Source organism: Plutella xylostella, chromosome Z, assembly GCF_932276165.1.
Source record: "Plutella xylostella chromosome Z, ilPluXylo3.1, whole genome shotgun sequence".
Taxonomy (NCBI): domain Eukaryota; kingdom Metazoa; phylum Arthropoda; class Insecta; order Lepidoptera; family Plutellidae; genus Plutella; species Plutella xylostella.
Window position 1 is genome coordinate 5,253,906 of NC_064012.1, and position 15,388 is coordinate 5,269,293.

The window sequence follows — 15,388 nt, forward strand, 5'->3', positions numbered from 1 at the left end:
ATTTTTTTCTTTCGCGTATTATGAAAGTAGCAAAACTAGTTAAAAAACTCAAAATCTTTTGGTTTACTTACTATGAACTTTTTTTAAAACTTGTATGATCGATATAGACTCTATAAATTATTATAATAAACTTTGTTCTTAATACATTAGGTATAACGAAGTCAGGTAAGGCTAAAGACGAATCGATCGATGGTAGCCCATCTCAGAGCAGACAGTAGTTGAACAATAATGTACCTACAGGTAAGGTATATAGTGCCTAGTTATCTAAGATTTGCAAGCTTACAAAGGTTACCAGCACTGTTACGTTAAAAGAAAAAAATCGTGATTATTCGTGATTAAACTTGCTCATGTGCTCATCCAGAAAAACTTAGAACTTAGTAAGTCTCAGAGAACCTACGAATCCGTCGGGGACCATTGTCGTAGAAAATGGTCCAATTTAATAAAATCAGTCTTTATTTTATTTCATATACCTATGCTTTAATATTAAGGTTCCATTCGAGTGGGTCATGTACAGACTCTATCACTCCCACACAGAATACTAGAATAGAATAGGCAACATGTATTGTAGGTCTTATCGGCACTAGTCAATTAGTGTTTGGTGTATCTGAGTGCTCGCCCATTAACACAAACAGAAATCTCAGTGTTCCACCATAACAATAACAAGTCAAATAATAGATCTATCAAATTCGCTCTCAGCCAATATCAAATGAACCTACCATTTCTATTCAGAACGCTAAGATATAGTATTCCATCAACATAAAGTTATTAGCTTTATTCATGAAATACTAGACTGTTTCAGTACCTATGTTCTTAAGGTCACGGACAAACGCTGGTAACAGATACACGACTATTGCCCCAACATTTCAATTTCAGGTACCATCGAGGAAAAACATACAGGGGCCCATTTTAGGGTATGCTGAGACAAGCTTCTAGCGGTTATGCGCTTTCAGGCAAGCCTCCGGCCGCTTCCGTGATAGTGCTTATTTCGACGCGAGGCATCTCTTCGTTTCAAGTTCACTTTTTGCAGTAAACACACATTCACCGTTCTATCTATCATTACGATGAAACCTAACAAACATTTCCACTGAAGAACGTTCACCGAAAATGGATTGCCTGAAAATGAACCGCGAAAAAAAATACACGTATGGAACTAAAGCACAGAACACAATTACTCCTATTGCAATAATCTACACAATGCTTCCAACACCTAAAATCTGTTTTTTGGTTTTAGTTTTACTACTTCGAAGGGAAATGAAATGCAGTGACAGACGCGTATATGTATATGGAGGTAGTAACTGGCAGGCCATGCGCGGCGCGTGCGAGAATAACTGCATTACCAACTAACGGGAACAGATCGAACAGATTCACTGAAAAATCTAGTTACAGCGTCGGAGCTCGCCTATGAATAACTCACAGAGGATCTATTACAATGCCGCTCAAAAGGAATATTAAAGTGTGGTACTGCCGAACTTTGCCGTCGATAATTATTGCTAAATGCACTGCTTTGGCAGGGCATTACGCCATTAGTAAATTGAAGCCAGTGCCTCATTATCTGACCGTCAAAGGAAGTCAAAAGGACCTAAAACTGTAAGCTTTATAATAAAGTAAGATTAAATAAATAACATACAATTTCGAGCAATGAAAAAAAATCATTCACCAAATTACTCCTAAAACAGAAAAGGCTAACATAATGACGCAGACCGTAATATTGAAGTACTTACATGCAGCAGCCCATCAAACGTACATATTGTGTTCAAATGAAAAGTTTAAAAAAATGGGGCCATTTGATATCGGCATTTTGTGGGAGACACTTTGTCATTGCTCGCGAGTGTATAAGACAAGCATGGAAGTAGAAAAAAAGACTGATGGAATTTTGTTAACTAAAAAGTGAGGCACCCAAAGTAAGTCGATTTCATTGTTGCGACGAGCCCGACACACACACATTCACACTCAAAGTAAGTCAGTCCGCCAGTACGCACCCAAACACTGTCATGCCGCCGCCATTGCTGTGCCTCATTTTTTAGTTTGCGAGATTCCTTCTTTCTTTTTTTCTACTTCAATGAAGACAAGTATGAAGAACTTACCGTGCCGTAATCGCTGAAGGTGTTGGTTGCGTCGCAGGAGACCATCCCGAACACCTTGTTCCTCTTCCGCATGCAGCGACGGATCATGAGGCGGTAGCGCGGCTCGAAGACATACAGGGGGCAAGGGACCCTGTGGGGATAAGAACCAGTCAGTTACAAAGTCCAAGACCAAGTTTAACTTTATAGTCATGAAAATAAGGCCGACCGCACTAAAATATATGGGATTTCGTAGCTGCCTAGTGCGCGGGCTCCCATACAACGTTATAAGTTTTATCTAGTAGTGCGCGGGAGCCCTAAAGAGTGCGATTTTGTAGACTTTTATTATTTTGTAGACTAGTATTGTTTTCTCGATTTCCCCTCCTGTGGATACGGCCCCTAAGAAAGTATACCTACCTATGGTACATACATATTTTCTTTAGTTTTGTACTTATGATTTTTTTTAATCTATGACATACGTATTTTTTGTTGTGGTCAAGTCTACAACGCAGAGGCATACCAGCCTGCATCATCCAAGTGATACGCTCGCTATACGAGGGCAGTACATGTAGGGTCGTACACGAAAAAGAGCTTGGTGCCCCAATACGCATTTCAGCTGGCGTCAAGCAGGGATGTCTCCTGTCACCGCTCCTATTTATTATTCTCCTTGACGATGTGATGAGGAACGTGGTTGCTATCCCGAGAGGTATAAGCTGGGCTTCAGGTGTTCTAGAGGACCTAGACTACGCGGACGACATCGTGCTGATTTCGCCAACTCTCGACCTATTACAAGAGAAACTCGCACACCTGCAGGAGGAAGCCAGAGTAATGGGTCTGCGAATAAACCGACGCAAAACAGTCGATATGCGTATCAAGGCTAAAACCTCGGACGCCTTAATACTCGATGACCAACGCTTGGACTCGGTCGATGCATTTACTTACCTCGGAAGCACGGTCACCCGTCAGGGAGGAGCAGATGAGGATATAGAGAGCAGGATCAAGAAGGCGAAGGCTGCGTTTGCCCAGCTCAAACCTGTTTGGGACTCGAATGTGCTCACAAGGCGGATAAAAATCTCCCTCTTCGACTCCATCGTGAAGTCCGTATTGCTCTTTGGTTGCGAAACGTGGAGAGTGACGAAAGGGCTGACGAACAAACTGCAAGTGTTCGTCAATAAGTCCCTCAGGTCGATCCTACGCGTTTTCTGGCCGAAGACAATACGTAACGAAGATCTGTGGAAGCTGTGCCGACAATCTCCCATCGGCAAGGAAATTGCGAAACGAAAGTGGAGATGGATTGGGCACACTGTACGAAGAGGAGCTACGAATGCCGCAACTATAGCCTTTGACTGGAGGCCACCAAATGGCAAGCGCTCCCGGGGACGCCCTGTCCAAACATGGCGCCGAAGCGTCGAAAACGAGTTGCGAGCCGCTGGACTAAGCTGGAGTGAGGCCAAAAGGACAGCCGAAGATAGGCGGAAGTGGCGGACGTTAGTGGAGACCCTCTGCACCTCTGGGGTGCCATAGGACTGCAACATACGTATTTTTCGATGTATTAGGTATATAAAGTATCAGCCTAATTTAAAAATGAATTATTTTTTCGGGTCAGTATAATTTATTATTCTCCAATAAATGGAATCGTCTTATAAGTACTTATACGATAATGGGCAATGTATTTTTACTGTATTGGGTATTTACAATTCTACGTAATATAATCAGAAGGATATTATACCTATAGTAGTTATAAATGAAACTGATGTAATGTAACAAGAATTTTATTGGTAAGTATATTATGTACCTAAATAAATATATTTGAATTCTATAAATTCCCTATTAAGTCGAAGCCTATTAGCCGATATAGTCCATAAATATTATAAACGTCTTGGAAAAGCGAACTAAATATCTAAAATAACAAGTAAGCATTATTTGTATTAACTTTGAAGACCGTATTCAACGCTCGCGAGCAATGAAAATGTTCCACCCACAAAATGCCGACACCAAATGTTGCAATTTTTAAATACATTTAATTTAAAATTTGGACCTAATACTTTTGTTTTTAGTTGGTAATGTTCTGATGCGCTGTATGTACTTCAATATTGCAGACGCAGACGGCGTCATTAAGCTACCCTTACCATTTCTGAGTAATTTGGAACTAATGTCTAACTTTTTCATTGCCCCCGAGTGTGTAAACTGTCAGTGAACAGATTGAATATATTAAGCTGGCGTGCTATAAATAAACGACAAACACTCACGCCTGAATGTCCTGACGCCACCTGGGCGGGCCACGGCCGTCATGGCGGGCCTGTGGAGCCTCCCAACCTTACCTACCTTTATTCCTAAACTTTTTCTAGCTTCGCGGGAATTTCAGGGATAAAAAGTAGGCTACACGTTTAATGTGACATCTGGCATTACATATAAACGTACAAGATGGAGTATCAGTGCAAAGAAACGTCTCGTCACAGAAGACCCCACTTTACAAGTGAGTTAAAAAAAAATGAGAAATCGACCTCACGTGATTAATGGACGGTCCTAAGTAGAAATAAATAAGTTACAATCAGGGGTATCAGTTCGTATGTACCTAATTGATTGTATTACATGTACTTACTGGTACTTAACCGTCACGCTGATAAAATATGAAAGGAAATATGATAATTCGCGACAATTTTAATTCGTAGCGATATGCAATCTTAATCTGAGTTATGTAAATGTCCCAATATCACAACCAATACAATCAACTATTAGTCATCATGATAAGATTTGGATTATATTTAAAGACTACTTGTTACGTAAACTTAGCGAGCTCTCAGGTAGTTTGCGCGATTCCTAGATCTACAGAGCGATTGCTTTTGATCAGAGGTACAGCTAAGAACCAAACAAACTATCAAACAGTGGCTCGCGAAAACCAACACCAAAGCTCTCATCAATCTAAAGTTTTGAAACATTATACAAATTTCTTAAGTGTAGATTATGCTGCTACCCAGATTTACTGGGAGAATTTGCTAAACCGCTGGAATGCATACGAGCTGAAGGAATGTATGAAAGGAGCGGAGCTGGGCGGCCGGCTCCAGTTCCCGAATTTACAGGCGTATGCATGTACTATGTACTAGCATGTACTATGTACCACCTACCCACGCTACGTATTGTATCCGGTTGCAGCTAAATTGCAATTTGCAGCGCTACAGTACAAAAGATCGGGATTATTCGTGCTCCGCCCGTAGGGAATAAACTGGGGAATCGATTACAAGCACTTTTCGAGTCTCATACCTATACCTAGGTACTCGTCAAATGCTGTGAAATTGATATTTGATACAACGGATGCATTTCGCAATGCAACGTGCAAAACAACACAATAATATACGTCTTTGCTGACATCAGTACTTTTAAATGGAACACAAACATGCGACATTTGATTTGTAATTAAAATTTATAAGAATGTGCGAGTTTTGATTACTTAGGTTAATTTGCGAACTTTGTAAATTTTCACATTGTCACCCACCCTGAAAGAAAACTTCGCTTGGAATTCTACGTTTGGCTATGCATGATGTACAAGAAACGAAGAGGATACTTAAATTGAATATCATAAGTGTAGTGGGACAGCTGGGTATCCATACAAGTTATGTCAACTACTATAGTGTACGAAGGTGGTACTATGCCGGCATTCGGTTAATAATTATATCCTCCAGGTTCGATTACCGGCAGCACATTTATAATGCGACTGCTTATAAACTCAAATGTTTTTTATGACAAAGTTGTAACGGTTCGGTGATCGCTAAGTACCTACCTATTTGGCTTTAAGATGTAAAATCATTATCTACAGTACAGTGACTCGATTCGGGCTGTCATCTCATACCTAGTTCTCCAGGCGTGGGCGTTTGTTTTGTCGTACGTTATAAGATGTGATATACAATTTCAATAAATCACGGCTTTATTTATACAATAAAATATACAGAAGTTTAGCGGAGTTGACATCGCCGTGACAATAAGATGAAGTGAAGTTTGAATAACTTGTACTTATAACTCTTATTAGTTACTTATAATGTTGTTCGTAAGTTAAATACATTTTATATTATCTTTTTTAAACTTTAATGTTGTAAAGAAAATACTTTTATAATAAAAAATATCTAATAAGTCATTATTTCTGTAACAAATGTTAACAAACAACATTTTATAGCTAGATATGTCAATACAATAGGCTCTTGTAGCAACTCAAAGTTGATTACAGCTGGAATTCTGTAAAGTTCAGCAAGCAACTCAGCTTTAAGCTGTCAAGTTCAAACAAGTTATGTATAACTAGGATAAGAGATGGATATGTGAGTAATTGATTAGCCTAAGTATTAAAAAATCTAGATTTCAATTAACTTCTCGCGCGCATGTAATTCCAGGCTACCATGATTCCCAGAATTGCCTGCAAAGAAGTCTGCGTAATAAATAATGATAATGATAAATGGCAATTAGGTACAGGATGTAAATGATAAGCTATCGTTTTTTCACCACATTATGAAACTATTCATAGTACCTACTTATTAGGTATGACGATACCTACTGAGCAACTCCCCAAAAACAATATTTGCTAATTGTTATATGGGGAAACGGCGTCAGCAATGAAGATGAAGTGGACAGACTTGTGTGAATTTCTACACAACGAATACTGAATGCGATGCGTCCGTTACGGTCGTCCTTACGGCAGCAGGGCTACACGATGACGATGATGGTGATGCTGGAATGGTCGCCGGTACTCACGTAGGGAAGGCGACGTTGATGCTGGTATGCTCTGGTACTCACGTGGGGAAGGCGACGTTGATGCTGGTATGCTCTGGTACTCACGTGGGGAAGGCGACGTTGATGCTGGTATGCTCTGGTACTCACGTGGGGCAGGCGACGTTGATGCTTGTATAGTCAGGTACTCACGTGGGGAAGGCGACGGTGCACACGAAGATGGGCAGGCGGTCGTCGCAGTCCGGGAGCTCGATGGCGCACAGCCCCCCCGACTGGATCGCTTGCACCACGAACAAGTTGTCGTTCGTCTGCACAAACGGAAATGTTTTGTTAGCATTCATGGCAGTTGTTATTGTTTTAGAGTATGTGTTGGAATTAAACTTTTGAGACCCAGAGACCTCATACGATGACATAATGTAGAGACCCACGACAGGGTTCAGACAATGTTAAGTTTGCAGCAGCCGAACACTGAAAGTTGTGAAGTTTTAGGTCTCTAGGTCTCAGGAAAAGGATTCCATGGTCATTCCAAAGCCAAAATTAGCGAATCCCTAAAACAATAAATTGTAATCCAAGAAAAATTAAAGTCATGACTGTATGTAACCTAAAATGATGAAGCGTTTGTATCTATAGAAACAACCGACATCCTAAACATATAAATATAATTTTCAATACATTCGAAAACCTATCTTTTAGGTCACATAGACGACTTTATCCAGGAATTCCTAGCTGCCTGTACGTTCAATCATTTTAAGTTGTAACTCAAGTAAGAGCAGGATTTTATAAAGGAAATTTAAAAATGTAGTAACTTATTTTTCAGCCAAGTGTATTATTACAAAGGAAAAATTCAGCCTGTGGAGCCGTCACGTGTCGATCACTAGGACTGGCACATCTCACAAGACTGAACAAGGACTGAACATGTGAACAATGGGCTAAAACTGAACAGTCTGACGTACACGCAAATTCTACCACGAGTTTTTAAGGTTTTTAACTTAGGTTTTAAACAACAATGCATCATGTACACGTTCCTTCTGCTTTTAGAACGGTGACGTCCATTCAGCTTTTATCCAGCAAAAATTCAAGAACTCTTACAATGCAGCACCAAAGAATAGAGGTGTATTTTTATTTGGACTTCTTATTTACTTGTTTTACCTAAAATATCTACAGGATGGTGCAAAAAGGGTATACTAAGCCGAAAACTACATGTGCAGCCAGCGTGTTATATCTAAGCAAATAATTGGTCGGAATAAGCCTGGTTCACGTCCAGGATCGCGCGTGGCAAAGAATTTTGCATGTAAAATACCGTACCGCGGTTGGATCCTGTCGGCCGTGTTAGGTAACCGGAATTTTACCCAGTTACTTAAGAAGAAAATATGATCCTCATAGGATATATATCGTCAGGTATGGACCTGGCTATTGTTAGTGAAGTGAGGATATACTTACGGCGTCGACGTTGAAGTCCAAGAGCGACTGGGAGCAAAGCGGGCAATGGGGGCGGTAGTCCAGCGAGCGTTCGAGACAGGAGCGGCAGTACGTGTGTCCACAGGGGGTCGTTACAGGGCATCTGTTGACAACCACACCCACGTCAGCTACTGACCACTACGTGTCGGCCACTGACAAGTACATGTCGGTATCTGACAACCATCCGACAAAATACAAACAGAAGGGTTCTATTATTATCTAGAATAGATCTATTCCAGCGGTTCCCTACGTACTACTTTTACTACTCTACCTAAGTACTTTTCGCTACGGATCCCCTTTTTTGTTCACAATTTTTTGGCGAAACCCTAGCTTGTGACATCTAGAAATGGTTCACGTGAGGACGGTACGTTGGCGATGCGCCGCTCCTAGTGCCAATTGTTAACAGAGCAAATGGAAATTCCTGGACTAACCGGTCTCCAGTAGAAGACCACGCGGTGTCTACCAGCCGTTCACAGGTTCACTGGTTGACGATGCGAGGTCCACTAGTTGACCGCGCGACGTTATTAGTGATAACACGGTGCCCACCCGTAGACCACCTGTCGACAACGAGTGGACGACGTGCGACGAGGCGGTGTGAGTGCCGGGTGGCTCTAATGAGCTATGACCTGACCATCTATGCTATGAAATGACCATCTAATTTTGAGATCATTTTATGATTATTATAGCTATATAGTAACAGGCGGGAAATCAAAGCTTTTGTCGACATAGGATTTTGTTCCGTGCACGAGAGCACATATTAAACCTTTATTAAACCTAGGGCTTCACTTACATTTTCATTTGCCTACTGTACTCGGGTTTGCATGGTAAGGATTTACGTATAATAAGTACTCCTTTGGAACTTTGTGTCGTACACCACCTACTGGGTGTTATAAAGTTTTTCGCGTGGGTGTCGCGTTTCACAATAAAAAGAAACTTGTATGATTCATCAGTTTGTTACCCACCTAATAATAAGTGTTAAAAACCCGAATGAGACTTATTTTCTTTCTTACTTTTTAATCGTATTATTCGCATCTGTAAATGTAAATGTAACAGATATAGCATCTTGAAGATTGAAGCGGTCGATCAGTTGTCGCCGGGACAATAAATGGAAAATATTGGAAGAATACGAAAGGCTTTTTTTTTTTTTCCCTGGCAACCCTACGAACCGGGTGTCAAAAAAACCAGCTGATTTAATTTATTTTAATATTACTAAATTTAATGTGTAATTACGTTTAAAACTAGTGTTAACTTAAAGAATATAGTGTTATACAGCTGTGCAAATGAAGACAAGCCTTCAAACCCTGAAATAAAACACTTACGGGACTCGGATATTTGAAGCAGCGGCACCTGTCAAAGTTCGAATTTGCCAACGGATATCTATCAGGGGAGTATTGTTAAAATTACATATTTTTACTAGTATTACTCATTTAAAATCATAATCACTAGATTATTTAATCATTATTCATTAGTTTGCTGCATACGTGAAATGTTTTTCACACTTCCTTAACCCACTTTTAGACTTTGTCATTTTCAAACTCTGTTGTTTTCATTTCTAATTTTCAAACTTTCTATTAGCTTTTGTATCCCTTATTCCCTATTATTACTATACCATAGTCTCCACCTACTTGATTGCTATTAGTACTTCATTGAATAATGATCAAGTGATTGTTTTTTTGGCTTAAAGTTTACATAATTCTAAGTCAATAATACCACTGAGTACCTATTCATTTAACATATTATGCATATTACTCCCTCCCCACCCATAGTTTGTGTTCATGACTACATTGTATATGATAACTAACAAATAAGTTACCTTTTGATCATTTTTACATAGACTTACAATATATCAAGTTTTGATTGGTTTGATCAAGTTATACCTAAAGAGGGTTATTTTGTATATATCTTGGATAAACATCCTCTCAATTCTACCTATCAACATACTAACGGGTAACCCCGGGTGGTTTCAGACATGTCGAGGATGACGACCCGGAAGGTGCAGAGCCGTGACCTGGAGATCCAGCTGAGGACAGCTTTGGAGGATCTCAAGGCATCTCGTGACCTCTCAAGCCAACTGATGGCAGAGCGAGAGGACAATGAAAAGGAATTTGATTCCCTTTTAAAAAAGAACTCGGACTTAAAGAATGACATAGCTGAAATGGACATCCAATACCAAGACTTGCAAGGCAAATGTGATGAGCTACAGATTGTACTTAGATCATACAAAGAGTGTCAGGATTTACATGAAGCTGCCTTGTCTAAGATCTATAGCCTAGAGCAGCAATTGGCTGAAGCACACGCAGAGATCCAGCAAATAAATGAAGCACATGCAAGCGAGGAAACAGATAAGACAATGGCATTGTACGATGAATTAGTCACCCTACACCCCACCCCTATGCCAACAATAGACCTCACAACTCCAAGAAAATCAACCAATATCACAGGTGCAAACAGGCTTAAAAAATATATTAAAATAAAGAAATATATCAGGAAGTCTGAGCGAGCATTGAAAAAGCATAAGACGCACCTTCCATTGACAAAGGATAGAGTGAGACTTCAACTACTGGTGAATAAATATGAACTAGAGATGTCAGACTACAACCAGAAGCTCGCAGACAACAACCAGGAGTGCGAGTTCAACATTGCCATGCTACAGTCTAGGCTGGCCACACTGAAGTCTGCCCTAGAACAGAGAACTCTGGAATACGAAAACCAGCTGCTGGTGCTGAGTAGTGTGGGCTTAGTTCGGGTTGAGATGCTGCCGGAGAAGTCTTCACCTGCTGAAGCCACCACCGCATCTCCGGAGGCCACCACCACCACCTCGGAGGCCACAAACAGCATCCCGCTGGCCACCACTGGACTCTCGGGGACCACCACCATCCTCCCGAGGGCCACCACCACCTCGGAGGCCAAAAACAGCATCCCGCTGGCCACCACTGGACTCTCGGGGACCACCACCATCCTCCCGAGGGCCACCACCACCTCGGAGGCCACAAACAGCATCCCGTTGGCCACCACTGGACTCTCGGGGATCACCACCAGACTCTCGGGGACCACCACCATCCTCCCGAGGGCCACCACCATCCTCCCGAGGGCCACCACCAGCCTCCCGACGGCCACGCCATCCTCAAGGGTCATCCAGAGTAAATCGGCTACAGCAGATGTTTTTCCGACCTCCAATAATAAATTACATAGGATACCCACCTATGCTCAGGCAGCTAGTAGAATAGTAGGTAATAAGCAGTTACCTAAGATGTCACCCACTTACTTGACAAGGCTTACTACTGATACAAGTAGTAGCAGTTCAGCCAAGGATTACAGCACAGTTGTATACTCCGATAGGCTTGGCAAGGATTTCGGGCACATGTTGGGTAATCATGTAACTGGAAATGTTGTTAATCATTGTTACCCAGAACTTTCATTCGCACAAATAGTACAACTGATTTCAGAGAGGTCGTACACCGAAAAAACTACTATATTAATTATGGTGGGAAATAGTTTAGGTGTGTCAAATTCTGATATAAATAGAAGTTTTGCTATATTAGAAAGCATTCCTGCAAAACATATATTTGTTTGTGCATTTCCTTATTCTTGCACACTGCCTGACAAATACAATTATATGACATGTAGCCTAAATAAAAATATGTACAATGCGTGTTATAAATCTGACTGTATCAATTTCTTTGATACTAATTTGTATGTAGATAATTTTAAGTTGACCTGGGACAGTTTATTTCTGTCCTTAAATCAGAAACGACGTTTAGCTACAGAAGTAGCTCCTCTTATTAACTCAGTTATAAGCATTATAACGAAGAAAACTTGTGTCCCTATTGACACCGTCAGTAGTAATACTGAAAATAGTACAGTAGATTTAAATTAGATTTTCAGACAACGGGAGAGCATCATAGCGTTGATATAAAGATTGATTCAGTTCACTGCTCTCTCGGCTCAAAACTATCGAAGGACAAGACATTTAAGAATGAATTTAAATTGGTACATCAGAATATTCAGAGTATTTCTTCTAAATTGTTAGAAATAGAACTTTTTTCGGAAAAATTTAACATTGATTGTTTATGTATCACAGAACATTGGTTAGACGAGAATAAAATGATGTTCCAATTAAAAAATTACAAACTTATAAGCTGTTTTAACAGAAATATCAACGAGCATGGTGGGTCACTTATATTTCTTAAAGAAAATTGTAAATGTAAAGAACGAAAGGATATAGTTGCTCTTTCTGTTAAACACCATATAGAAATTTCATGTGCAGAGCTTAATAAGTATATAATAGTATGTACCTACAGGCCACCTACTGGTGATTTTATTACCTTTGAGACTGTCATGGAGGATGTTCTAAGGTTAGCTTCCAATAGTAAAAAGGAAGTAATAGTGTGTGGTGACTTTAATGTTGACCTATTAGGTGACTCTCCTAATAGGTCGAAATTGTTGTTACTTTTTAAATCATTTAATCTTTTTAATGTTTTTCTGGAACCAACTAGAATTACACCCACGTCAGCCACTTGTCTAGATAACATATTCTGTAACTGTGAGTTTAAAGACAGTAGTGTGATTAATTGTCTGAGGTCAGACCACAGTGGGCAGACCATTACCTTAGTAAACACTGACAAGACAAATAAAACTAAGGTGAGATGCAGACCGATTACTACAAAGAAAATTGACAATTACTTGAAGAAACTAGACGAAAAACTTCCGAATGTTAAATTAGATTGCAATTCTAATGAGATGTATAGTAACTTGTTTAAGATAATAGCTGATGAGTTTGAGAGTAATTTTGAAACGAAGGAAGTTTTGATTGACAATAAAATTAAATTTTGTGACTGGGCTACAGAGGGTATTCGCAAAAGCAGGGCGACATTATATGATCTGTATGAGATGAAAACATTCATACTCCGACCTGACTTTCAATCTTATGTGAAGAAATATAGCAAGATGTATAAATGTGTCTGTCACTGTGCGAAGACAATTTTTATTAATAACAAGATTAAAGACTCTGCTAACAAATCTAAGGCCGTTTGGACTATTATTAATAACGAAACGGGGAAGAATCGAACACGCGAGACAAATTTATCTTTGAAGGTAGGCAATGACATTATAACATCGAATGATGCGGTGGCGAGGGTCTTTGAAGAGTTTTTTACGAACATTCCTTTAGAGACTACGTGTAACCTGGATTCTTCGGCTGCAGCAGCTGAAACCCTGACGAAGGAGAACGCACCTTCAACCGATAAGGAATTTAAATTCAGATATATTAATACATTAACTATTATAAAAACATTTAAGTCATTAAATATGAAGAAAACTGAAGACTTGTGGGGAATGTCAGTTAAATTTGTTCTTTCTATTATTAATAAAATCGCCCCAATTTTAGCTAACATCTTTAATAAATGTATCGCTGAAGGTGTGTTCCCAGATCTTATGAAATTTAGTAAAATTATACCTCTGTTCAAAAGTGGGGATATGGAGGACCCTGCAAATTTCAGGCCTGTCTCGGTTCTTCCAGTTTTGAGTAAAATATTTGAGAGGGTCATACTCAGTCAGATGCTTTTGCATTTCAATGATGCTCGATTGTTTCATAGCCAGCAGTATGGTTTTACAAAAGGCAAATCAACAGCCGATGCCGGTACTGCGTTGATTAAGCACATATTTGACGCCTGGGAAGACCATCACGATGCTATTGGAGTATTCTGTGATCTGTCGAAGGCGTTTGATTGTGTAGACCATCAGACTTTAATTTCGAAACTTAGATACTATGGAATAGGAGGAAAGGCTTTAGATTTGATATCTTCATATTTAGACAAGAGACAACAAAGGGTCGATATTAACAATACTAAATCACAGGGGGCTCATGTAAAAATAGGCGTCCCTCAAGGATCTATTCTAGGACCATTTTTATTCCTCATTTATATTAATGACTTGCCTTTTATGGTTGAAAAATTGACTAATATAGTTTTATTTGCTGACGATACTTCTTTGCTTTTTAAAGTTAAAAGAAGAGAAAATAATTTTAATGAAATTAATTCAATTCTATCTGACATACACGATTGGTTTACCGTTAATAATCTTCTATTGAATTCTAAGAAAACGAAATGTATTAAATTTACACTGCCGAATGTTAGACAATGCGATACTAACATTATTCTAGATGGGAATAAATTGGACCTAGTTAATGATACTGTCTTTCTTGGGATGACTATAGATTCAAAGTTACAGTGGGGACCTCACATTGAAAAATTGTCTGGAAGGTTGAGCTCCGCAGCTTTTGCTGTACGGAAAATTAGACAGCTGACCGACGTTGAAACCGCCAGATTAGTTTACTTTAGTTATTTCCACAGCTTATTATCGTATGGCATTTTGCTTTGGGGTAGAGCAGCTGATATTGAAACTATATTTGTATTACAGAAAAGAGCCATCCGCTCTATATACAAACTTGGTTCCAGGGATTCATTGAGAGAACTATTTAAAGAAATTAACATCCTTACAGTTCCATGTCAGTTCATTTTTTCCAATTTAATGTATGTACGAAAGAATATTTCAACTTTTGATACAATTGGCAGTAATCATGACATTAATACTAGGAACAAGCATAAGCTGGCTTTTCCAGCGATGCGTCTGGCGAAAGTTAATAAATCGTTTTTAGGGTACTGTATTAGATTTTATAATAAGCTTCCAGCAGAAGTTGCTCAAATGCCAGAGAATAAGTTTAAGTGTTACATTAAAGAGAAACTCAGTAAAAAAGCTTATTATAAAATTGATGATTACTTAGAGGACTTTAATGCATGGCTGTGATAAGTAGTTAGCTCTGCTCATATTATTATAATAATAATTATTAAGCTTATATGTATTGTATACCAACTAGTTTTAAGTCTTTTTTTGAAAAGATGGCTCAGGAGTTTCTTGCCTCCGTTCTTCTCCTTAGACAGAAAGAGCCCCCCCTTATCCGAATGGAGAGTAATTTGTAAAAATTTACGTTCATCAGAAAATTTTATATTTGTACGATGAATAAAAAATTTTGAGTTTGAGTTTGAGGCTCGCTGCGGCCGTACAATAAAATGTTTGCAGGCGATATCCTGGGCGCATTCAGTCGCGCTCCGTCCGGTATTGTTTATCCACCGGAATTTTCACGGTCTATTGATCTGGAT

General features: G+C 39.5%; 1 protein-coding gene across 5 annotated transcripts in view; it reads right to left on the reverse strand.

Moving 5' to 3' along the window:
* Positions 1-15,388, reverse strand: part of LOC105387093 (LON peptidase N-terminal domain and RING finger protein 1) — a 71,010-nt gene that overhangs the window by 4,343 nt on the left and 51,279 nt on the right. For all 5 annotated transcript variants that reach the window (XM_048632965.1, XM_048632964.1, XM_048632963.1 and 2 more), the window contains 3 exons: positions 8,214-8,334; positions 6,966-7,081; positions 2,085-2,214 (listed from right to left, as the gene is read on the reverse strand). In XM_048632965.1, coding sequence (XP_048488922.1) covers positions 2,085-2,214; positions 6,966-7,081; positions 8,214-8,334 — 367 coding nt within the window. The remainder of the gene's footprint in view (positions 1-2,084; positions 2,215-6,965; positions 7,082-8,213; positions 8,335-15,388) is intronic.